Source organism: Scomber scombrus, chromosome 11 (assembly GCF_963691925.1).
Source record: "Scomber scombrus chromosome 11, fScoSco1.1, whole genome shotgun sequence".
Taxonomy (NCBI): domain Eukaryota; kingdom Metazoa; phylum Chordata; class Actinopteri; order Scombriformes; family Scombridae; genus Scomber; species Scomber scombrus.
In genome coordinates this window covers 1058290-1083004 of record NC_084980.1, presented here as the reverse complement: position 1 = coordinate 1083004, position 24715 = coordinate 1058290, and the positions used below count along the sequence as shown (strand labels likewise).

The 24715-nt window shown below is 38.8% G+C and overlaps 1 protein-coding gene across 1 annotated transcript in view; it reads right to left on the bottom strand.

The window, feature by feature from the left end:
- Window positions 1–1343: 1343 nt before the first annotated feature.
- LOC133990717 (disks large-associated protein 1-like) overlaps window positions 1344–24715 on the bottom strand; it is a 72412-nt gene continuing 49040 nt past the window's right edge. Inside the window, exons 5-14 of the mRNA XM_062429117.1 lie at window positions 20356–20480; window positions 19522–19647; window positions 19134–19292; window positions 18713–18795; window positions 12650–12695; window positions 10725–10976; window positions 9088–9220; window positions 7581–7672; window positions 5321–5473; window positions 1344–1568 (exon numbers count right to left, since the gene is read on the bottom strand). Coding sequence (XP_062285101.1) covers window positions 1344–1568; window positions 5321–5473; window positions 7581–7672; window positions 9088–9220; window positions 10725–10976; window positions 12650–12695; window positions 18713–18795; window positions 19134–19292; window positions 19522–19647; window positions 20356–20480 — 1394 coding nt within the window. The remainder of the gene's footprint in view (window positions 1569–5320; window positions 5474–7580; window positions 7673–9087; window positions 9221–10724; window positions 10977–12649; window positions 12696–18712; window positions 18796–19133; window positions 19293–19521; window positions 19648–20355; window positions 20481–24715) is intronic.

Sequence of the window (24715 nt, the reverse complement as noted above, 5' to 3'; positions counted from 1 at the left end):
TTCTATTTTTGTAGTTTTGATCATCACAAGCTGAATTGCTAAAATACAGACAGGGCAACCACACGAGACATGGTTTTGAAACAAATCCCCCGTTTTGAGTCTGAATAAATGATTTAGAAAACTTGGTTAAAACCAGTCTGATGGCTCTTGTTTGTGATGCCCTGCGGAGTCCCTGTGATATATTCATACAGTTGACTTTAAATGGTCAATAAGAGATGAGAATGAAAACACAACTAAGTTTGTAAAAAAAAGAATTTTCCTTTAAAAATATTTCCCTGTTTTTATGAGGGTTCACCATACAGGAAGAAAATACCAATTGACCGTTACATGAAGTTCCTAAGTTCCATAAAGAACTAATGTAGTGTGGAGACAGAGAGGAAGATGAAAGAGAAACAGTGATCATGGCATTCTCTTCACCAGTGAGAGAGAGGGAGAGAGAGAGAGAGAGAGAGAGAGAGAGAGAGAGAGAGAGAGAGAGAGAGAGAGAGAGAGAGAGAGAGAGAGAGAGAGAGAGAGAGAGAGAGAGAGAGAGAGAGACTGTTTTTATATAACAGTCTGCAGTGTTCATATCTGTGGGTACTGGTGTGTGTTTGTGAATGTGGACAGTGGACAGTGTGCATGTGACATCACAGGGTTATGAATATATGTGGGTACAAAGTCCCACAGATATCCAACACCTTCAACATGTAACTAAGGCCAAACTAAGTCCTTTGTGATCTGTCCAAACATTTAAGACTGCAGTCAGCATCCCACCCTCTGTTTCTTTCAACCCTTTGGTGTTCAGTCTGGCCACATCATCATGTTTCACCAAAGTGGTAAGAATGTATCCTCAAGGGACCTTCAACATATCTGGTACATTTCACAGCAATACATCCACATCTGCTAGCATGGCACTGTTGGATGCAGCAGACCCTCAGAGCTCTCAGGAAAATGGGCCTTTAGGGTGCCTGAAGCAAAATCATTAGTTTTACTTCAGCTTAATTTAGAAGGTGTTTTCTTTTTTCTCTTTTTGACACCTGAGGCACACATGCTACAGAGACCCAGTGAAACATAACTGCTGTAGCTTCATGAAAAGTGACAGCTGAGGTCTCAAAGTTGTAATGTAAAGGCAACATTACACGTATGCTGCATGAGTCTGAGTCATGGGTGTACACTGTAAAGTCTGGTTTTATTCTTAGAGGTTTGGACAGATCTTACAGGTCATGTTCTGCTGCCTGCACATTTCTGTAGGATCTTGTGGGTCTTGGAATTCAATGCTAGGTGTGGACAACCATGCACTTTTGTGTATGATGTTGGTTTATGTATACTGCATGGCGACCCTGTGTATGTCCCTGTTAATATCCTCATAGCCTTGTCTGAGCCTCGGGGATGTAGATCTCGATGCTGTCGGCGCTCTCTGTAGCTGAGTTTTGTCGTACAGATGCAGCCCTCTTGGCGGCCATCAGGCGTTTCCTGGCCTCCTGCCGCTGCTTCTCTGAACTCTCCAGTGAGCGGTCTCTAGCCAGAGGGGGGTGGTGGTGAGGGCCCTTGGATGGCTTTTTTGGCACTGGAGGTGGGAGCCGCCTCTCCTGGTGGGAGAGGACGGTGGGAGAGGGGGAGGGGACATTTCAGGAAGAAGACAAACATGTATTTGTGTGTGTGTGTGTGTGTGTGTGTGTGTGTGTGTGTGTGTGTGTGTGTGTGTGTGTGTGTGTGTGTGTGTGTGTGTGTGTGTGTGTGTGAGTGTGTGTGTGTAACCTCCACCATTAATGCTGTAGAGTTTTTCTTTATGTGTAATACATACAGAAAAGGTATAATTCTTAATAACATAATTGCTCCTAATTCCTTCTTCTTTTGGTGATTTATAGTTTTATTTCATGCAAGTCTTTCTCATGTAGTCCTTGTGAAACTGCTGTGTAAACAGTGTGCTCCATACTTTAAAATGTATTTGTGGTGAAGGAATATTATCCACACTCTCTCCTGTCCATCAATCTTGACACTACAACACATAAAACAAAAAGCCACACATGGAAAAGCGACTGCAGGCAGAAGAAGGAAGGAAGGGCAGAAGGAAGCATGGACAGATGAATGGAAAAGACAGACATGATGGATCTACGGAGGCCCAGAGTGGTCAAGGCCTTGTGGTGTTGTTGGCATTGCAGTTATGCTGACTGATGCGTGGCTGTTTGCAAGCGCCTTCACTGTTAACACAAAGAAGCACAAGAAAGAAAAAAAGAAAACAATGAGAGCAAATGAGGAAATCATCACAGTCAACATTCAAAATGATGCAAAGCCACAACAGATACTGCTGAGAGGGAGCAACCGACCAGGCTCAAGAGATCTGACAAAGATTTACACATACAGAAAGGTCTGGATCCATTTCATATAGATACTGTGCAGAGGAAGACCACATCAGAAAACTGAGTGGCACACTAACCACCACAGCCAGTGACAGCTAAGATTTAAAACAATGTTTTCCATGCTCCTGTTAAAAGCTATAGTGACTGAAATCATTCCAATTGAAGATTTCAGGTCAACTGTATATAGTACCTAGGCATAGCCACAGTCATATATGTGCAGTTTGAATCTAAATGTAATTTGCCCAGCATACCAGTTTATATGCCATGCAAACCATCACTATGCCCTGTTCATTTTGCAACATTGACTATGTTTACAGGCAAGAAATATTCTGGTTTTCTCTTATTCTGAAAAAGACAGTATTCTTACTAAGCTGTTTGCATGTCAGATGGAAATGAATAATCCATTAATATTGCAGTTGTCAGGGTTTCCCTCTGCTGCAGTGGGAACAGGAATCACAAGAATCTCTGCAGGCAGTGAAGTAAACCAGCCAGATGAAAAACATTAGTGAGCTGCTGCCTGATATTTCTAAGTGATATTGATATGACTGATATTCTACATTTATAGTTATAGGCACATCCAGTACTGAGGTTGTCCCATGATGTTTACTATACTGCTGAGTGTCAGGATAATCCCCTTCGTCCCCAGCTCTCCACTCTTCTCTCATTCCTCTCCTCTGTATGACTTCCTGTTTCAGTATATGTCATTTGACCTGTGCAGGGGTGTGTTACACAACCAGCCCGTCATGCATCTCTACCCCAGACTTGCAAACTGTTGGCTAGTTGATTTGTTTACAACCGTATGTCACAAACTGCAGAAAAACCCCCAGTTGAGACTTATGTTCCAAATGTTCTGTATAAATGTCCAAAGAATCCTAAAACCTGAATAATATCAGCATGTCTCACATATCTTAATAAGGAATATCCAAATAGAATATGCTGTTTACATGATTGTGATTTAATTGTTGGGGTCTGCACCTGGAATTTTACAAGAAATACATTAAATACAATATAGAATATCACCAGACTTATCCGTTAGGGGTGGCACTGTCACTATCATTCGGAATGACCATTTTCATCACTCTGAGTCTGAGCATCGTCACCCGCATTCCAAACAACCAAGGAGAAGACTTATCATCCTACAGTCTCAAGTGTGACAGCGCTTAAATTATGAAGGGGCTTCAAGGTGCAAGGGATGACTTGAAGTTGACATGATGTGACCTTGTGGTGTGCTCTCTTAGGTCCCGAGCAAATGGTAACGACACTGGAGAAACAGTGGTGGTCAATCATAAAGCTACTGCAATCAGAGCGCTTCCATGACAGCAGTAGTGACTAAACATGGCATCTGTGGAGGATTGTGTACTGATGTTCTTGCTGCATGGAAGACATTTAAAAAGAAAGAAAGAAAACACAGAAGATGCAATGTGTGACCTTTGAAATGTGCACAGAGGCAGGATGGAGACTTCCTGTCTGAATGAAGAGGTGAAAAGGTTCATCTAGAGCTTCATCAAACTGCTTAGCATGATTGTTTTGAGCAGAAGTGAACCCAAATGAAAGGGGGTCAAGCTTTTTCTGTTCATGTTTTGAAGCAAATCTAGATGCAACACTAGGACTGTAGCTCTAGCTTGCATTGTGTGAAGAATGTTCAGGTGACAAACTCCAGAACGCAGCAGCATGATCAATCTTGCATAGCTTGAAGTGTGAACCTTTGCATACTTGCATGGAGCATGTTTGGGGCCTTAAAGAACAGTTTTTACATGACTTCATGAGTCAGAAGAATGCAATGCTGTAACAGTAGCTCAATAAAGGACAACCAGGGGAATTGCCTTTACTTTGTAATCTTAGTGAATCTGAAACCAGAGCATCCAAAAACGACCAGATTCCTCTAATTGTATGCTAAAGACTGCATATTCAATTTCAAATCTCCAATTTCATTTACATCGATTCTAATGCATGCATGACCATCTTTGAAATATTCAAACAACTGTACTGGACCCAGATTTACATCACCACGCAGACTGACATCCTCACAACCAGAGGCCTCAATTAGTACTGAGTCCATATGAAAAATGTAGTCCTGCACATATAATGAAGTGCCCACTTTAAGCCTGTCAGTGTGTTGCTTCAAATATATGAATTCAGCAGTGATCATGACATCAACAATGATATGACACTAAAAATGATAATTAACTCATTTCTGCACAAAGCATGACAAAAAAGGTTTGAAGTCTGGCAAGACCAGCTGAACATTCAGAGGTATGTAGGTCTCCAGACAGCTGTGTTACAGTTTGAAAATCATAGTTTTACAAACAATAACAAAAAAAAAACAACTCAAGGTCCACTTACTAATTTAAGATAGTGGTAGTTCTGGCTTAAAGCACAACAATAAACCAACTTTTAAATGTCAGTATAACCCGGGTGCAGAGCTTCATTAGCTACAGGTTAAATCCAAGATCATTTTTTCCACAAATTGTCTCTAGTCATAAAGTAACAAATACATCTGGTTCCACAAGATGACTGACAACATGATGCTTTTGTGCAGAGCTTATGATTTTCTACATTCATGAGGGATATTTCACATGTTGTTATGGTCACAGGAATTACACTTTGTTTTCTACATTCTATTCATAGGGAACTTTATATAAGTAATTATCTGATAATTAGTGCTGACTCATTTTAGTTTAAGTTCTCTGAAGGTCACAGTTGTGGTACAATTTTGTGATTTCTGTGGGGGTTGGGGGAAAGACAAGACTGTTACAATACTTCCAACAATAACTTCAAACTACAGGTTCAGATATCTCATCTGACATATTATGTCAGATGAACAGTGAAATATCCCTTAGTACCATAGATAAAAGTCCTTTGTTGCAAATGGGACATTCATGTCATTCATCATGCCACAAAGCTAAAAAGCAAAAGAAGTAGCACAATGTTAAACAACAGCAGCTAGCCTGGTGGCATAACAGAAGCTTATATGTGCATACCTTTCTCTCAGGGGGGTCCAGGGGTCTCCAGTTGTTGGCTCTGATCTGGTGAAGCTCATCAAACTTGAGGCTTATATTCTCAATTGAAAGCTGAAGCATATCCCAAAAACCAGCCAGATCTGAGGCCGCAGGACGAGGGTGGGCGTTGGGGTTCTATGACAGGTGGAGATGGTTGGCGACAGATTTTTATTAAAGATGAAAGAGAAGAAATAGGGAAATAACAAAAGATTTAAACATTTGGTCATGGTCAAATGTCTTTGCTGACCAGCTCAAAATGCTTCACAATCATGATTCAAATATCTACGATAAAAGATATGAGTCTTCTGATATCAGATGGATTCAGAAATTTAGTTTTGATTTTGAAGGGTTTGGTTAATATTCTTGGGCAACAGTTTTTATTATTTTCAGTGAAAGGAAATCACATAAAGTCCTGCCAAAATGTTTAAAATATGTAACAAATTACAGAATTAAATCAGTTACTTCTTGAGTTATAAGACAGTCCGAGAGGACCATTACATGCAGTTTGAGCTGTGTTCAGGCATTACTAACCATTATTGATCTAAACCATGCTTTAGCACCATTTATCATGTTATTCTGATCATTTATTACATTCACTTGGTCAAAATATGTGCTATGCATATAGTAGCGTATTCAGAATTAGAAATACCGCCTTGCAGTTGTTTGCCTCTGCCAACCAGTCAAGTAGCAATTTACAGACAATGTCTGTCCAGATGCATATAATATTCCACTTTGAAGGAATTGAATAAAAGTTATTAAGTGTATTTTCTTGTAGATGTTCACATGCTTGATTCTGATAAAACACAAAGATGTTGCCATGACAGTAGATGATGCTTCAGATATGGATGTTGCTGCAAAGAAGCTACAAATGTCAAATAGTGGATGTTTCACAAACATCTTCAACTGGCAGCAAAGAAGATTTTTTACAATCACCAAGATTAGTGTCACTGATTCAGTCTGTGACCAAATGTGAAATATGGTCACAATCTCCTCTTCTGTTCTCCAGTTATGGTGAATCATTGAATAAGGCCCAGAGAAGGGCTCTGCAGAACACTAGAATGTCATAGTGGTGTGACCTTTGACCTTTTGGATAGAAAATGTCTTCACTTCATCATTTTATCCTACTAGACATTTGTGTGAATCTATGAACATTCTTAAGTTATGGCCATGTTTTCACAATGACCTTGTTCTATGATCAGTAAACTCTAATCACTTCTTCCTTGAGTCCAAGTGGACATTTGTGCCAGACATAATGAAATCCCCTCCAGGCTTTCCTGAGATATCATGTTAACGACATTGGGACAGACGTGAGGTCAAAGTGACCTTGACCAGTTCATCCTTAAGTCCAAGTGGATGTTTGAGTCAATTTTGAATAAATTCCCTCAAGGCTGAGATATTGTATTTACAAGAACAGACAACTGGACAACCCGAAAAAATAATGCCTCTGGTCTCAGCTGTCCCCAGCACAGAGGCATAGACACTGTTCATTGATTTGGTTATGCTCCTCACAGTGAACGATTTAAAACATTTAAGAAATATAGAGGGTCACAATGCTATTATTATATTTGTTCTATTTAATATATTGTTTTAAATATTAACTACACTATATTACTGGCTTTCTACCATGTGAGTGCTAAAGCATGGTTTTATTCAGGGTTAATATTCTCTTTCTGAAAAAAACAATGTGTTGTCTCTCAGATGTCGTGTATTCCTAACAAACACCATCATTCTGCACACTATAGAATTTATTACCAAGCATCATGGAAAACCCATCTCTCTCCCTTGCTGGTTGGGTGGAAATATGTATAACCTGGCAGCTAGATCAAATTATGACATCTAAGTTAGTGAGAGAAGGACGGTGGCTGCTACACCTTCTGATTTAAGTTAATAAAATGATTTTGGTGAGGCATTAATAATAGTGGTGATACAAAGGTGCATTTAGTATGGCATTTGTAGAACAAACAAGCTAAACACTAACTTAACAGAAACTTATGTAGCTACAAATCCATTAAGAAAGGAAAGAAGACACATAAAGCTGAGGAGAAAGGAACTAAATAAAATTGATATCTTGAAAAGTGCATAAAGGATATCAGGAGTCATTAGAGTACAGGCATATGTCTGGAAATCAAATTCTAGAGCATGCAGAATGTGAAATATGTAACCAGTCTTTAAAATGAAGAAGTTAGTGCCATGTTCTAAATGTGTTCAGTGTGAAGTGTGAATAAAGTGTTTTCATACTCACCAGGTTCTCCTCACACAATTCCCTGAATTGTTGAAACTTTTGGGACATCAGAAGCTGAGCACTGCCTACCGCACTCCTCATCTTCCCAAGAACTACAAACACAGACACATAGGTTAGAAAGAGACAGAGGACATATACCATACTAGCTTTTATAGGAGCCCAGGAACATTTTGCTGTACTCAGATCATTTATTTGTATAATTTAGGCTTTAATTCCTGTCCCATAAAATGTCCCTGCTCCTGAAGTTGAGTTTTCTGATGGTTGAGATCATATGGGTGAACTTGTAGTAGAAGAAGAAGCCACTGTCTGGCAACAAAGGTCAAGGCAGCATCATTTCATTTCAAAACTAACCTTTCCTCTTTAATATCTTATAAGCTGTTAATAATATATTTTGCTTAATGGTTCATGTTAGTGTTCCCAACTTGGGATAGGTGGTCCCTATCAACAAGAGTTCAAGTTTATATCATATAATCACTAACATATCTCTGATCTTTCTCTTATTGGAAAACATATTGAGAAAGTTCTGATTCAACTCAACAACATTTTAAATGAAAATGACCTTTTGGACAGATTTCATAGCACTGAGACAGCACTGATTAAGGTTCTTAATAACATTTGTTGAACACTAGCTCAGTTTAAAAACTGCTGCTTGACCTCATTGCAGCATTTGATGCTGTTGGCCATGAAATCTTTATTGACAGTGCCTTGACATAACTTTTGTTGTGATTTGGCGCTATATAAATAAAGATTGATTGATTGATTGACAGATTGGAAAAGTTTGTGGGATTATCTGGTGCAGTTCTCAGTTGAGTTCAGATCATATCTTGAGGGCAAGATGTTGCCATTGGTGATCAAAATCACCAAGACATGTGGAGTCCCCCATGGTTCAATTCTGTCTATGCTCCCTGCTGGCCAAATCATACAAGACAATATTACTTATCACTGTTACGCAGACAAGTGACAGTGGTCCTATAGAGTCATTTTATCAATGCTTAGAGCAAGTAAATAGCTGGATGTAATTACATTTCCTTCGATTAAATAAAGACAAGACAGAAACCATTGTATTTGGCAACAAAGAGGAAAAAATGAAAGTTATTGCTCAGCTTGGTTTCAGGTTTATAAAGACAAGGACCAAGTTAGAAATATTGGTGTTTTAATTGGCTCAGGTCAAAGTTTCACCAGCCACATTAAAATGATTACTAAATCAGCCTTTTATCATCTCAAGCAAACAGCGATAATTATATGTCTCATGTCAAAACAAGATTTAGAGAAAGTCATCCATGTTTCCATGTTTTTTTGGACTTTTCTCTTAATATTAGCTTTGTTCCTGTGAAATACTGTATAGTTTAAAAGTGTTTAAACCTCACAGACATACACCCTAAGACAATATATACTAATATAACTACTACTATAAGATATCAAGTTTGAATGTGAATAAAATTACACTTTTCCTACATAGTAATATATAAAAGTGAAAATTAAACCACAACCATACTTAAAGACATACTGTCTTCAGGCAGGTCATTCTCCCGCTGGTCCATCTCCATCTGTCGACACCAGCCCTCCATGCGGTCTGTCTCAGCCTGCAGCAGTTTCAGAAACCAGCGTCCATCTCTCTGACACACTGACCTCTGCACCACCTGCCATTCAAACAAAGTAATTCATATGGTATTCTGTACATTAACTTCCCCTAATGTACCAAATCCAACAATGTGGAAACAAGACTATGATTCTATAGCCATGCTAGGCTCTGTGAGGCTACTTGTGCACAGCGGTGCTTCAAGGTTAATGCTAACATCAGCATACTAACATGCTCACAGTGACAATGCCAACATGCTGATGTTTAGCTGGTGTAAGGTCACCATCTTAATTAAGCATGTTAGCATGCTAACATTTACTACTTTGTTGTAAACACAAAGTAGAGCTGGGGGTGATGGATGTGTCCACAATTTCACACACTTTCTCATTCAAGGGAATGGGAAGATGTGTCCAAACTTTCGACTGCTACTGTACATGAAATGTAACAGCCCTCAAACGTTCATGGAATCCAATGTATGGAGTGGTTGGATTAACAAGAGAGTGCACAGCAACATGTGTGTTTGGGCTAAAACTCTGTGGTGCTTAATTGAGCAATATTTGGTCACTTTGCAGCAGAAAGAGAACATAATTAACACAGATACATGTAATGGAATATATGGAGATAATAATTAACTTTAGCCTCTATTTACCTCTACAGAAGAGGGAACCAGACCTTTATCTGAGACAAGCAATTATGAGAGACAGACAGGGGCGGAGTGGGGCACTAAAAGCCACCGGGAGAATTCTGACCGGCCGAGCCCACCACGTTTCTCCCACTCTCACTTTCTCTGTCTGTCTGATGTATCTTTAGGGTGATGCCATTAGACGTGGGGCCGCTCATTATATCCCCCTACATTTCCGAAAATAGACTTGACCTGCAATCCCAGGAGTCTTTGCTCCATTCTACGTTAATTCAAGAACAAGCAAAGAAATGAAACTGCAGTTTGGTTTTTTTTATTATTTATGACCATGAAAGCTTTGTAACGCTGCAGATTGATGGGAGAGATCAGAGTGTGCAGGGTAACCATGAATGAGATACAGAGAGTAAGCAAGTGGTATAAATGTTGGTTGGACGTTTCCTTTATTAAATAGTATAGCCTTGGAGATTTTCCAAAGGGTAGAGCCTTGAAGTAGAATAATGATGTATAACGCATAGGGCCGGCTTACACACGTCTCGCGGCCGCTCACATTAAATGTGGGCTGGTCCACCTGACCTTGGTGGCCGACCGGCCGACCGGGAAAACTCCCGATGGTCCCGACGGCCACTCCGCCACTGGAGACAGACCTCTATTTCTGATTCCAATTCCTCCTCTTTCCTGTTTGCTGCGTGTTGTAAAACGTTTCCCATATGTTTTATGATAAAAAACTAGCAGTTCTTCCTCAAAAACCTTTATAGTGAAAGATCTAGTGTTTAGGTTAAATAACAATGGATTAATATCAGGAAAATGAATTATTGAGTGAGAGCAATCATTCTGGCATGACTGCAGTTGTTATCTTGTCTTATCTCTGTACACCACAGATTTAGCTCCCACATACCTCCAGAATAGCCGAGCTGTTGAAGTTAACATCAAGTGAGTCATCAGTGACGCTGTCTATCCAAGGGTCTGGAGGGGGGAGGATGGAAGGGTCAAAGCCCACATCCTCATATTCATCAGAGGCACAGGCGTGGTAGTGGTTCCCTGAGCCCTGGATGCTGACAGTGGAGGTAGCGGCATCGCGGGAGTATTGTCGAGAGAGGGCACCAGATGACAGGACTTCAATGTCAGTGTCTGGAGAGTTCAGAGGAGTGTCCAGCATGTCCGGTATGTCCAGATCTGCCTGGATGGGACAATTAAAACATTTTAATCAGTGACTGAATGAATGGATGGTTTTTGAGCGGTGATGATGAATTAAGGTGATCTGGCCACTAATGTTATTCACAGGTTCCTTTCCAAATTATCGTATTCTACTAAGTGTAATCGGATCAAGGAAAGTTAGATTGTATTGTCTTGGTTCTCTGGTCCATGTAACAATGGAATGAATACCCAGGTATTCCAAGTGGACTCTGATCAAGTTTCTGGGTGTGAATATACTTAGTGTGACAAAGTATATTCTGACCAAGAAGACCCAAGGTGCATCTCACAGCTCTGTTCCCGGATTCATTTCCACTGTTGCACTGATGATACTCAGCTGTATTTTGCCTGACTGCTGTGGAAAATCGGATGTCACTTAACTTCCTGCTTCTAAGTTCTGAAAAGACGCAGATGCTGGTAATTGGCCCAGCAACATGGATATCTATTCTATCAAGTAACAATAACTCCCAATGACTGCATGACTTTTCAATGTTTAAAAGCCAATAATCTTGGTGCTAGCTTTGACATATTATAGAAATCCCCAATAAATTTTTTTCCCTAATCTACTTTCCTTTGACTTCCTTTTGAATCAAGTCTTCTTTTTCTGTATTTATGTATATCAGGTTTGGGCAGGTTTATCACCGGTCCATTTTGAATCAATATTGTAAATTTTGGACCTCTACTGACCGCAACCCCAAAAAAACAGTCTAATAGCTTTTCCAGGAAACTGTGTCTCTGGGTTCAGTGGAGAGATAAATGCTATTTAAATGAATTTTATAAGAAAATCGTTCATGAGGGAAACATGAAATGTCTGTTTAGAAAACAAAAATTCATCTCTGAGCATGTCAAGGACTTTCATTTACCCATCAAACACCTTCATCCAACCAAAACATAAATAATATGAAATGACCTGCACAATGGTTAAGAATATTTATAGAAAGAGATATATAGAGAGAAAGTTCACAGTCCTGTCAAGGCTGCAAAACCCCAATATAAAATATTAAAGAATGTTAAGAAATGTTATGTAATGCAATGTAACAACAAATTGAAAGAGAAATGCACAATATGCACCAAAAACTAACCACATGTTCCTTCTCCTGAATTAAAAATCAGTTTTAAGGTTTTGAGATATTTCGTTCACAGTGGACAGACAGACAGATTTGAGCTGAGTATTCTCTTCATATTAGATTATGTATTCTTCTTCCTCATTCGGTTATTACAGCTAGAGAACATTTCTTTAGTTGGGATTAGAGAATAAGAAGGCCCACTTTTTTAAAGGATCATTATTATTTTATTATAATAATAATACTTGTTATTGTTTATTTTTCATCCTGGTAATTATTTGAAGGAATGATTTGAAGTTTATTCTATTTGAATGTATGTGTACTTGTATATATCTGTATAAATGTGTGTATATAAGAGTAGGTATGGGTGTACATATGTGTATTTATTGTATTTATATTAGTACTTATATGGTTAATTGGGAGTATTTTTGGGAATACTTATTTCTAAATTATGTGGATACACTCAACTCTTTAAAAAAAAAAATCTTTATTGCTTATCTATTATGGGGGGATGTTATATGTTGTGTTTGTTTTCAATTTTAAAAATCAATAAACAAAACACTGAAAAAGAAAATGAGAAGTAGTGAAAGCTTACCTGTACAGCTGCTGTCACACTGTTGGAGCGCTGGAACCGACGATACCTGACCACCAGAGGGAGACAAACCATAAATATGACACATCAAGATATCTCTATCTCTGCTCCCAAGCAACACTTCTCATCAGTGATTATGGTGATAACAACTGATTACCACAACACTGATATTATCACTTGCACAAGATTGTTTCATACAATTTCCACTGTGAAAAAATTATACTTATACTGCTCAGTGAAAAAAATAAACAGTTTCCTGTACAACTGAGCCAAACTCTGTTGAAGATAGTGAAAATGTGATTGAAATTGCCACGAAAAAGCTAGTAGGTGGACCAAGGTGGAGTTTAGATTATTTTGTCAATTTACTGTAGGATGCATTTCATATAATCAAGCCGTAGAATCAACCCATGATGGAGTTAGTCCCTTTAACTCCTTAGGCCTCTTCATACAGGAACAAATACTGTGTGTGTGTGTGTGTGTGTGTGTGTGTGTGTGTGTGTGTGTGTGTGTGTGTGTGTGTGTGTGTGTGTGTGTGTGTGTGTGTGTGTGTGTGTGTGTGTGTGTGTGTGTGTGTGTGTGTGTGTGTGTGTGTGTGTGCGTGCAGCAGCATCTCACCAGCAGTTCACACGTCTCTTCTCCCTGCTCTGTTATCTTTATGGGTTTATTACTTTTTACCAGAGCATCATCTCTGAACCATTAAAATTCACTTGTGAAAGCATATCAATTATTATATTTAAAGACATAAAATTATTTTAATGATACATTTCATTTGTTTCCTTCTGTCACTACACACTGCAAAGATAAAGAGAAAGAAGAATAGACTGTTAAACTCCCCTCGATCTCCTCCTACACTGTGATCTAATGCGTTTTAATGAAGCCAAATTCACAGTTTTTCTGATTAACATTTTTCATTTGTCTCAAAATGAAATCAGAATGAAAATTTGACATGACTGATAAATACTATATAACAATATAAACATGATATAATTGCATATTATATGTAAAATCATAACTTTTTTTTAAACGAAAGAAACTAGAATACAGTCTAATAAGAGCAGCTCGGCTATACTGACAATTTGAATGAGTTGAAGCAATAAAAAGGTCATATTAAGCCTCATCATCTGTTCTCAAATCTAAATACAAGCTGGGTATTCATATTGTAAAACACAAAGAATGTCTAATGGATATTATCAGTGACTTTGCTGTAGACAGACACTCTGCTGTGTTTCCAGTAACATTTTCAGTAGACATTGAAACTGCAACAGAGCTGTCAGTGAGCTGGAGCACAGCTGAACCCTGTGTTCATCTGTCAGTCAGATAGACAACACTGTATAAACTCTCTATTCCTCTGGCCATATACAAATAAAGGAAATTACCTTTACCTTAATCTTAATCGTCCTTGTTTCAATCTGTTGCTAAGTTTTGTCTTTTGTGAAGCATTGTGTGACACGCTCAGGGTTATGACTTTGTATCAATAACCCTGTCTACAGTGCTCATGCAGCAATATCTCTCATATTCCCAATTATTAATCTACAACTTCAAGTAAAGTAAAATACTAAATACATTGCTGTTTCTGTATGATTGTATGCTCTTCTGTGCTTAAATGAATGTGGACATGGGTTTAAAATAAGATGTACCAATTTTGTTCAAATCACTTCCTTTGGTCATGAGTCATATTATATTGTTATATATCATATCCGCTGTATCGTATTCCTGCAGGTTTGTCACATCTCAAGTGTTCACTGGTGGTGATTCACAAGTTTAGTGTCTATTCTTCAGCAGACACCTTTCTAATATTGTTAGTTATTTACAACAGTACAACTTTTTTTTTTTTTTTTTTTTTTAAAGTAGACTGAAAACATATTTTCAAGACATTTTCTTATATGATTGGTGTGGTAACAGATACTTTGTAGCTGTGCTTTACAGGTTTTAAAAGACTGCACACACCATGTAGTCCAAGACACCATGTGCTTGAGCTGCTGCCCTCTGGCAGGAGATTCAGGGCTTTAAAATCACACACAAACAGACTGAGAGACAGTTTTTTAACAGGGCAATAATAATACTAAATGCAAACATCTGACATGACTCATCTCTATTGCACTTTTATGCTCTGCTACTTTTGTATTTATTTTAATTTATATATGATTGATTGAACTTGTGCTTGTTTGCACCGGAGGGGACAGTAGTCCAATTTCGTTGTACTATTGTACTTGGTATAATTGTGCAATGACAATAAAGACTTATCTCTCTCTATCTCCATTTTGAAAAGGTATTTCCTGAATAGTGTATATTAGCAGAAGGAAAAGCTTCACAGACAATAGTGACAGAAACTAACAAGAAAATGTAGTTATGTAAGCTGAAGCCAACAGAAAATGACTGATGATGAATAATATTATTTTTGTCATTTTCAATAAATATAGTCAATATGTATATATATATATATTCACAAATTAATTTTACATGTCACAGACATGAGCTACTTTGGCAAAAATAGACTGGGAGTGTAAAAAGTGTAAGAACCATGCATCACACTTGACTGAGAGGCTCCACTCCAGCCCATCCTCCCAAGAAGAACAACAGCAAAACAAACTATAGTTATGTTTACACCATCTAGCAGCTGTAATTAGGTCATTATTAGTAATTATGACTCAGGGAAGTAATGCAGGTCAGATGACGTCAGGATAGGTAACTTGATGAAATGATTTTGCCTAATTAGGAGGAGGCGGGCCACGGGTTGGATGGATTGCTAGTTGGATGGAAAAAGTGGACTATGCTGCAGGAGACTATTGTTTGCCTCAACCTTTTAATTGTGAGTGTCATGTCATTCATGTCAGGAGAGAGTTACAGTAGTCCAGACGGGATGTGATCAGGGTGTTTACCAGGATAGCGGTGCAGGTTGGTGAAAGTGAGGGACGGAGACGGTTGATGTTACGTAGATGGAAGTATGCAGTCCGAGTAATGTTATTGATGTGGGTTTCGAAAGATAATGTGCTGTCCAGGATAACACCCAGGCTCTTTACCTGAGGGGATGTAGGAACAGTGGAATTTTCGATGGACATGGAGAAAGTGTTGAGTGTTGCTAAGGTTGATCTGGTACCAATGAGGAGAACCTCAGTTTTTTTGCCGTTGAGTTTAAGAAAGTTGAGTGAGAGCCATGAATTAATTTCCAGTAAGCAATCCGATAGGGCGATGGGTGGCAGACTGGAAGAAGGCTTAGTGGAAAGATAGAGTTGGGTATCATCTGCGTAACAGTGGAATTGAATGTCAAATTTCCTGAGAATATGACCAAGAGGCAGAAGATAAATAATGAACAGGAGGGGGCCAAGGACAGAGCCCTGGGGAACACCACTAGAGACTGGGGAGGGGCCGGATCTCAGGTTCTTGAATTGAACAAACTGTGTGCAGCCAGAGAGATATGATCAGAACCAAGCCAGAGGGATGTCAGTGATTCCAATGGAGGATAACCTTTCCAGCAGGATTTCATGAGAAACAGTGTCGAAAGCTGCGATCAGGTCGAGGAGAACCAGAATGGAGAGAAGTCCAGAGTCAGATGCCATCAGGAGGTCATTGGTGATTTTCACTAGTGCTGTCTCGGTGCTGTGAAGGGGACGGAAGCCAGACTGAAATTGTTCATAGAGATTATTGTCAGACAGGTGGGTGTGGAGCTGGGCTGCAACAGTTCTTTCTAGTATTTTGGAGAGAAATGGCAGGTTTGAGATGGGTCGGAAGTTGTTCAAATCATTCGGATCAGTGCCAGGTTTCTTTAGTGTTGGTGTTATTGCAGCAGTCTTTAGTGATGATGGGACAACACCAGAAGTCAGTGAGGAATGAATGATGTCAGTTATTAACGCGGACAGGGCAAGTAGGCAGATTTTTACCAGGTGGGTAGGTAGGGGGTCTAACTGGCAGGTTGATGGCTTGGATTTATGAATGAGACCAGTTATTTCAGAGACAGTTGGCAGTATGAAGCTGGTGAGCAGAGAGCTGAAGGACGATGTAGGCCAAGAGTGCGGAGAGGATGCAGAGTTATTTGAAGCAGTCAGTGTCTGGTGGATGGATGAATGAATGATTTTACGTATTTTGTGTTATGAAAAGGATAAGAAGATTTATCTACAGAATCATGGTTTCAGAAATGATGGCAGAGTTTTAGGTAAATATTACTATATATGTTTGTACTTTTTATAATAATCTGTTTCATTACATTCCTAAAATGATTTGTAGAGAATCTTGAACTGAGAGGGATCTGAAGGCAAAATTGCACTGAGACTAGACGTCAGTGAAACAGTTATTAGACTTTCTAGCAGAGGATAACCTTGACAGATGAGTGTGTGGGTGTTTGTTTGTGACCAGAGAAAGAAATAATTACACGACAGCAGGAAGTGACTCAGCTAGACTCCAGCTCTGCTTAAATCAAAGTCTGAAGGAGAACACCGCATGTAAAATGACTTCAATGACAACTGACTAATAAGTTACAATTACAAAACAAATGCTAAAAAAGCTTATAAATGTGCTATGCAATGACATTTCATAGAATTGGGAACAGAACAAAATATGTTAAATTTAACTGTTAAATTTAACGTGATTAACAGCACTGATTTGACTAATCATAAGGCTTACAGTTTCACAGTTGAAGTTAGAGTGAATCATTAAGATTGCTCAAAACTGAATTGTGTTACTGATCGTCTGTTCAGGCAGCATTTACTGCTAATCTCAGGCTGTGTACAAATCCTGTTTCTTCCCCTTTACCTGGAAGACTCAAACTCAACCATTCTTACCCTAAACACTTTATGTATGACTGGTGGAGCTTGTGGTGCTTGTGCACTGCCTGCAACACCTACACCTACTGTAGCTCTCCTTTGACTAAATGTTTGTGTGTTCATGGAATGTTAAAGCTGTCAGTTGACTCATGGTGGCAGAGAGGGTCAGCCAGTCATCACAGGGGCTGGTGTTTTGTTCCCCAGCTCCTCCTATCCACATGTTGTGAATAAAAGTGTCTTTAAATGAATGTAATGTAGGGTCTTGAAGATTTCAGTTAAATATTATCAGTAATTATAAAACGTCTCTGTGTATGATGTAGGATTTTGATGTGAGAATTGATAGCTAGTGAGTGCTACAAAGTATACATTTCATCGTTTTTGCAAAATACACATTATCTCTCATTAGGTATGTGGAGTACACATAGGGCCTGATTTACTAAAGGTTTGCGTGTGTAGAAACGTGTGCAAACTTGACATCACCCGCAAAAAATGTGCAAGCTGATCTACTAACACAGCGCACTGAGGTTTGAATCTTTCAACTGTGCAAGATAATACACTCTGTCCATTTAGTACGTTTGTCATAATGAATATGTAATATGAGACGTTTTAACCCCAGTGTGTAAAATACAGGGAGGAGAAAATGTAAATATGTTATTTAGCACGCGCATTGTGATTCACCAAACCTGAAGGTATTATTTCTGATGCTAACTGTGTCTATAAATAATACCTTTGAAGGACAGGTATTAACCAGCTGTTACTGTAGAGAGGAGGAGACGGAGGCACAATGACAGAATACACACAGGACAGAGTTTTTACACCTGTGTTAATATCTTTGAGTGGAATATTTGTGGTTTTAATAACAGCATTGACTTCATCACTAATACTCTCCCATATGTGGGTTTTTCTGGTAATATGTGTTTTTGTTATAACTCAATATATTAGTTAACCTCTTCCACTAGAACCTGATCACATTTCATTTTGTTCTTGCAGCTTTCTGCTCGTTCAAACTCTCCATAAAGACACAAAACCCTCATTTAAATACTGCTGTCTGCACCTGTTGCACCTGTTTTCATTTACACAGTTATTCTAGTAGATCACCCGCAAAACGCACGCAAACGGCACGCACAATCTATTGCACCGTGCACGCAATTTAGTACCCACTATTTGGGATCTTAGTAAATCAGGCCCTTTATGTCTATATTCATGGACAAATGTGCTTCCCTTGATTCTGAAGCCATATGTGCACCTGTATACCAGATGGTAATTTATATACTGATTGAATAAAGAATAGATCATGTGAGTGCCTTACCCTCTGTCATCCTCCACTTGCACCCCTACAGAAGTGAACTTAGATGGGTCCTCTGGATCCGGAACCTCTTCTGGTCCATCCACCTGCAGGACAACCCCAAATGCAACACACACAGGGGTTATCATGACAAGTCAAACAGATCAAAACATAACATTTGATATTTAACTATTTTGAAAGCTAGTATTATAAATGTCAAGAATAAATCTTCAAGTGCCAATCTTTTTGTATACCAAGGTGTTGGAATAACTTTCATTATTCAAACATTGCAGGTACATATGGTAAGAAGAACTACACCAATTATTACTCTTTTCATTAAATTCTGCAGAGATCCAAGTGATTCTTGACTTTAGAGTGTATTAGCAATCTGGAAATAAAAATGATACAAATATACAGTATCGACCTAGTGTAGCCTGATAAATACCTGGATGCCTATGGAGAGACATTTGCCCTTCCTGAGTGCTTCTTTCCTGTATTCGTCCCGGTGGTCATCAACAACCAGACCCCTGCTCAGGATTGAGGGGATGGGGACACTGACTGTCATGGTGCTGTTACTGACATGCTGACTGGCTGGTCCATGGACCTGCAGAGGAAATAGTGCAGCAAACAGGTAATGTATAGTGTAGTGGAATGCACAGTCTGTGTGAATGTGTGTATGTATTAGTGAACATAGTATTTGGCAAAACACAAATGGTTGCATTCCATCTTTGCATAATGATTGATAAATTACATATAAAACATTGACATTTTTGGATGAAATCACAAACTTACAAAACACTGAATGTTTACTGCACAAATTCAAATGGACTAACCTGTGCATTGGCAGCCTCTATGGCTGCTGTCAACGCCTTCATGCTGTCTATGCTTTCTGTTGAGTTACTGAGCCCTGATTGGATGGTCATGTCACCTCTGGGTCCCTCCTCTTCCATGTATGCATCCTGATTGGTTTCAGGAAAAAAAAAATGCTGTAACAACTGGTGTTAATATGAGCATTAATATCTCAAAGTGTCATTGATAAGTAATCAAATGATGTAAAGACAATTGATAACTTTTTTCAGTAGCTGATATGACCATGTTGTTGTGTTGACATGCATCATAGCTGGGATAAAACAAACACAGTTGAGATGATATAAGAAGTAGAAGGAAGGTCATTTTGTGTGCAAATTGTATTTATTCATTCATTCATTCATCCATGTATTAATTTGTTTTGTCTGTTAGTATCTGCTTCGCTGTCATCTTTTAGCATTTGCCTCCCCACCTATCACAACATGCTCACAGTGTAAATAAAGTAAATAAAACAGTTGGGACGTGAAAGTTCAATACCAGTGGAAAACGTGTTAATTTATTCACAAAAAGAAAATGGACTTGAGCATTTAACTATGCTTCAGGTTGCAGTTACACATGTATAACATAAGGGCAATGGAGCAATTACATGGCCTTTGTAGACAGCTGTATTGATTAAGTGGTGTTCTTCATATTTGTCCAAACAATGTGGAATAAGAAGGCTAACTCCACAACCACTATACTGCATGTGCTGTGAGTGAACAAGCCATCAGTGTAGTTTAACCCTGACCCATAAATTATTCTCCACATTGATCTTATGTTCTGTAACTGCATGAGGAGCATCTTCTTTCTCTGTGCAGTACCTGTGCAGACTCTGTACTGCTCTGTGCTGTGATGGAGATGTAGGGCTTTGAGGCTGTTGAGCAGGTGGAGGTTCTGGGCGGCACTGGTGGAGGAGTTTTCTTATATGTGGTGATACAAGATGAAACTATAAAAAGGACAAAGAGGGAGGGACAATAAGAAGGACAGAACATATGATTTATTCTAGACACTGATAGTGGAGACACTGCACACAGCTGCTCCAGACACAGCCCTAATGTTAACTGCTGCTATAACCACAAGATTTAGTTTTTAATAGCACGTGTGTTGATACACAAGATCAACATTTTTAAAGAGTTTAATTTTACAAGATACATGTAACAAACTGCAAGAACTGCAGTGTTAGTTGGAGCCATGTATGATGAACACTTGGATCTGACTCCAGCCACAGTGGAGTCTTTGTTTCTTGGTTTATTCTCAAAGTTTCCGGGTTTAGAGTTACACTCTGTGTCAGTCAGACATTGTTTGAATTAGAAAGAGAAATTTACTCTGACTTGTATTTCTTTTCTTTTCATTTGTCTCTATATTATTTAATAAAAGAGGGAAGGATCATATCAAATAGGATACATAGCTGTCTAGCAACACAATAGTGAGCTTGATTAAAACTCCATCAGTATTGTTTTACTCTGTTATAAACAGAAGTTCTTCATTGATTGTATCAGAAGGCCAACCAAATGAATCATCACAGTGTGCTTTACTCAACTCATATTCATCGTATTGGTCATATTCCAGACCACAAGTCCATACGCAAGAGGTACAAATAACAGAATGTTAAAGTCACACAGATACATGTCATACCTAAAACATGGTGAAAAAAACAGATACACACAGACACAATAAAAACATCACAGCTTTTAGTTTGAATCATTCTCAGAATGCACAAATAATCCAAATGATGACTGTGTTCAGCAGATTGGAAATTAAGCTGAATTTATCTTCTCTATGTATATAAAGAAATGGGAATTCAGAATACAGTATATACATAACATGGGATACTAGAAGTTACATTATTCAAATCTAATGCCAGAGAACCATTGCTGGTGATAATACACAAACACAATGTATTTCAGCCCTCACCAAAAAATTAGATTTAGATTTAATTGAATTCAATGCTTGAGTTGAATTTACTGCTAATTTGTGTAAAGACAGTTTTTACTGACTCTCAAAATATGCATTTTGGCTCAACAATACAGGTGGAAGGGATCTGTCAAATAATAAATATGATCAGGATAACATGCTGACATCCCTCCTTCACACTTTCTTTTTTTCTGCAAAGCTGAAAGTCTGAAATTGATACATGCATGGAATTCAGTTTACTATAATTGATTTTCAATCTCTGTAACATAGCGGAGGAGATTATGGAGGAATGAAAAGTTACATTTATGATAATTACTCTCACTCAGTTGAAATGAAATCCATTTTGTGAAGTGGATAAGTGAAAGCCTTGTTGGATTACTGCTGCTTAGAAACTGAAGCAAACCACCAGAGTCCTCTGCAGACCCAGGGGTGGAGCTACTTCTGTCACTACATGTGCATCGCATGTGCACCACATACAGTACAACACATCCGCTTTCACATTCAGTCCATGTTGGCCTGGAAAAGAGCAATTTCTTCTTATCCATATCATTGTTTAACAATGTGTAGCCATGCTTCTTATTTAGCCAGTGGCTCCAGAAAATCCAAATATAGACGTGAAATGACATTTATTTATGCTTGTGTGTTTATAAATAAAATGCAGCCTGAGGGGGGAATAAACCAGCTTGTTCGTTATGCAGCTAGCTGCTGATATATCTAAATATCAATGCCCTGCTGGGAGGAAAACAGCTAGCAAAACAATAAATGGCCACATATAGCAACACAACACTGTCTCTATCTCTATTTCTCGTGCACATACATGCACACACACACACACACACACACACACACACACACACACACACACACACACACACACACACACACACACACACACACACTACTGAAAAGAACCAAGACATGTCATCACTCCAGCTATTTCACTAAATTCACTATACATAATAAACACCAATACCTGTCCAATATTCTAAATACTGTTGCTCAAATACTTTGTTGACTTTTCCCCCATGGGTTAATTGAGCTGATGATTTATTAGAAGTATGTACTGGGACTATTCTTTCTTTTATTAAAATCTTTATTTAAACAGGGTAACCTATTGAGGTTTAAAGTGTCTTTTGCAAGTGACACATGGAGTGACTGTGCAAAGCTTCTTGGAGATTACAGAATGTGCTCTAACTGCCTCTCTGACGCTTATTCTTAATTAATTAGTCAACATGCACCTTTTGTATTACAGATAAATGGTTACAGGATGGGCAAAGCAGCCTGTTGGAAATGATAAATGTGGAATTGTTGATATATTTGTGCTTTTAATAAAGATGTCAGCAGATAGAGGTTTGTAGTAACATGAGAAAACAAGGAGTAGAGGAATAAATATAAAGTTAATAGTGATAACTCGGTGTGTGTGTGTGTGTGTGTGTGTGTGTGTGTGTGTGTGTGTGTGGGGTGAAATCCTCTACTGTTACAGAAAAATTAAAGTAATCATTGCCTACATCAGTCTTCAGCCTCCCCCTGATCCTTAGAGTAAGAAGCAAACTGCGTTGGCTGTGAAAGTGCCTCAAGGCTAAACATGGTATATGAGGATGATCCTCATATAAGGACTTTTTTTTTTTACAGCCCCCCCCCCTCACTCAATCCCTTGTCTCTGTTGAATCAGTCCTGAACCAGTCACCTCTCCTTGTCTTCCTCTCCAGACAGAGCTGGCTTGTCACAATTCGAGTGTCAGCAGAATATTTAGGTTGTTTTTAGACAGGGTCAGGGTAGCTCATCATTCAGTTTCTGATGTATCAGCACAATGCCAATGGTTCACTGGGGCTTATTTTGAAAGATGGGTCTTTAGCCCCTTGGCTGTGGAAGTCAGTCTCTGACTGACTTGTGATGTGCTGAGACGTTGGTTGGCTGAGGCAATAACCAGGAATGTATGTTAACCTTTTTAGGCGGTGGCACTATTTCTAAGGAGGTTCCAGGTTGAATAGCATGAAAAAAGATATTGAGATAAGAAACAAAAAAAAAACAACAAAACAGATTCATGTTAAAGAATATTTTTCAGCTTACTACAACTCTGTCCCATTCAATTCAAAATGGGGGTAGCTGTCTTTTTAGCTCATCTATTTTTCATAGTATTGATCATCATTTCTATCATTTTTATCAGTTATTTTAACATTTGTTCACCAAAGTAACAGCTGAGATCTGTTAATTAGATGTGTGAACACAACTACAATGTGAAGCAGGAAGTGGGTCTATAAACTATAATGTAATTGTTCTATAACTGTTGTAAACATATCTGTTTATAGTTAACATTTTAACATCATGAACACATGCTAAGCTATTTACAGCCTCACATGTTACCAGACCAACATGCAAAGTGATACACAGGAGATCCCTGTGCAGTTAGCAATGATGGCTGTCAGCATGTCCAAATGTATGTAGTTTTGTGTGAGTCCCTGTTTCCCTGAACCTCTATGACAGAGCTGCTCAATGCTAACTTACGTCTTAGAACTACTGTTGACACATTTATGGGAAATAAAACAGAATTTCCTTTTAAGCTTGAATACTTCAAATTCCCTTCTTCTGTTTAGCCTTTAGCAGTCTGTGAGAAAACTTTTGCCTGAAGTCACCAAGTTGATCCTCTATGTCAAGCTAGACAAAAACATTTATGAGTCTCACATTCAGGAGCATGACCTTGTGCAGTGGACATCTGTAACAGCTTTACTTCCTGCCCTTCACCTGCTCACATACATTTATCTCCATCTTGGCCAAGTGCCTCCAGCTCTACAGGCCTGCATGCACCAGAATCAATGTCAGGTCAATGTCAGCTCCTTTGCTTGGCTGCATTTTATACAGTGCCTTTCCAGTCTTCCGATGATGGTAGAGGGTGCCATGCGAAGTGCCAACCTGCTCATCAGGAGCTACTCTTCACACGCTCATATACCAATGTGTGCTTATACCCCAAGTGACTGACTACCCTATGACTATGATTAGTTTCCTCTTGATGAGCAGGTTGGCACCCTGCGTGGTAACCCCTGAATTTTAATCGCAGTGCAGCAAATATGATGAGGTGCTCCAATCAGAAGACCAAACATCTAGAAAATGAATGGTCCATATAAGTTTGAGTCACAGTATAGTGAGAAGGAAACTATGCTGAGGCGAATAGAGTGAAACTGGAAAAGGTAAAGAGGAGGGAACACTGTTGCTATATCATCAGATTAACCATAATCCTGGACTCTGTAAAGAACAGTCTGTATTAGAGAC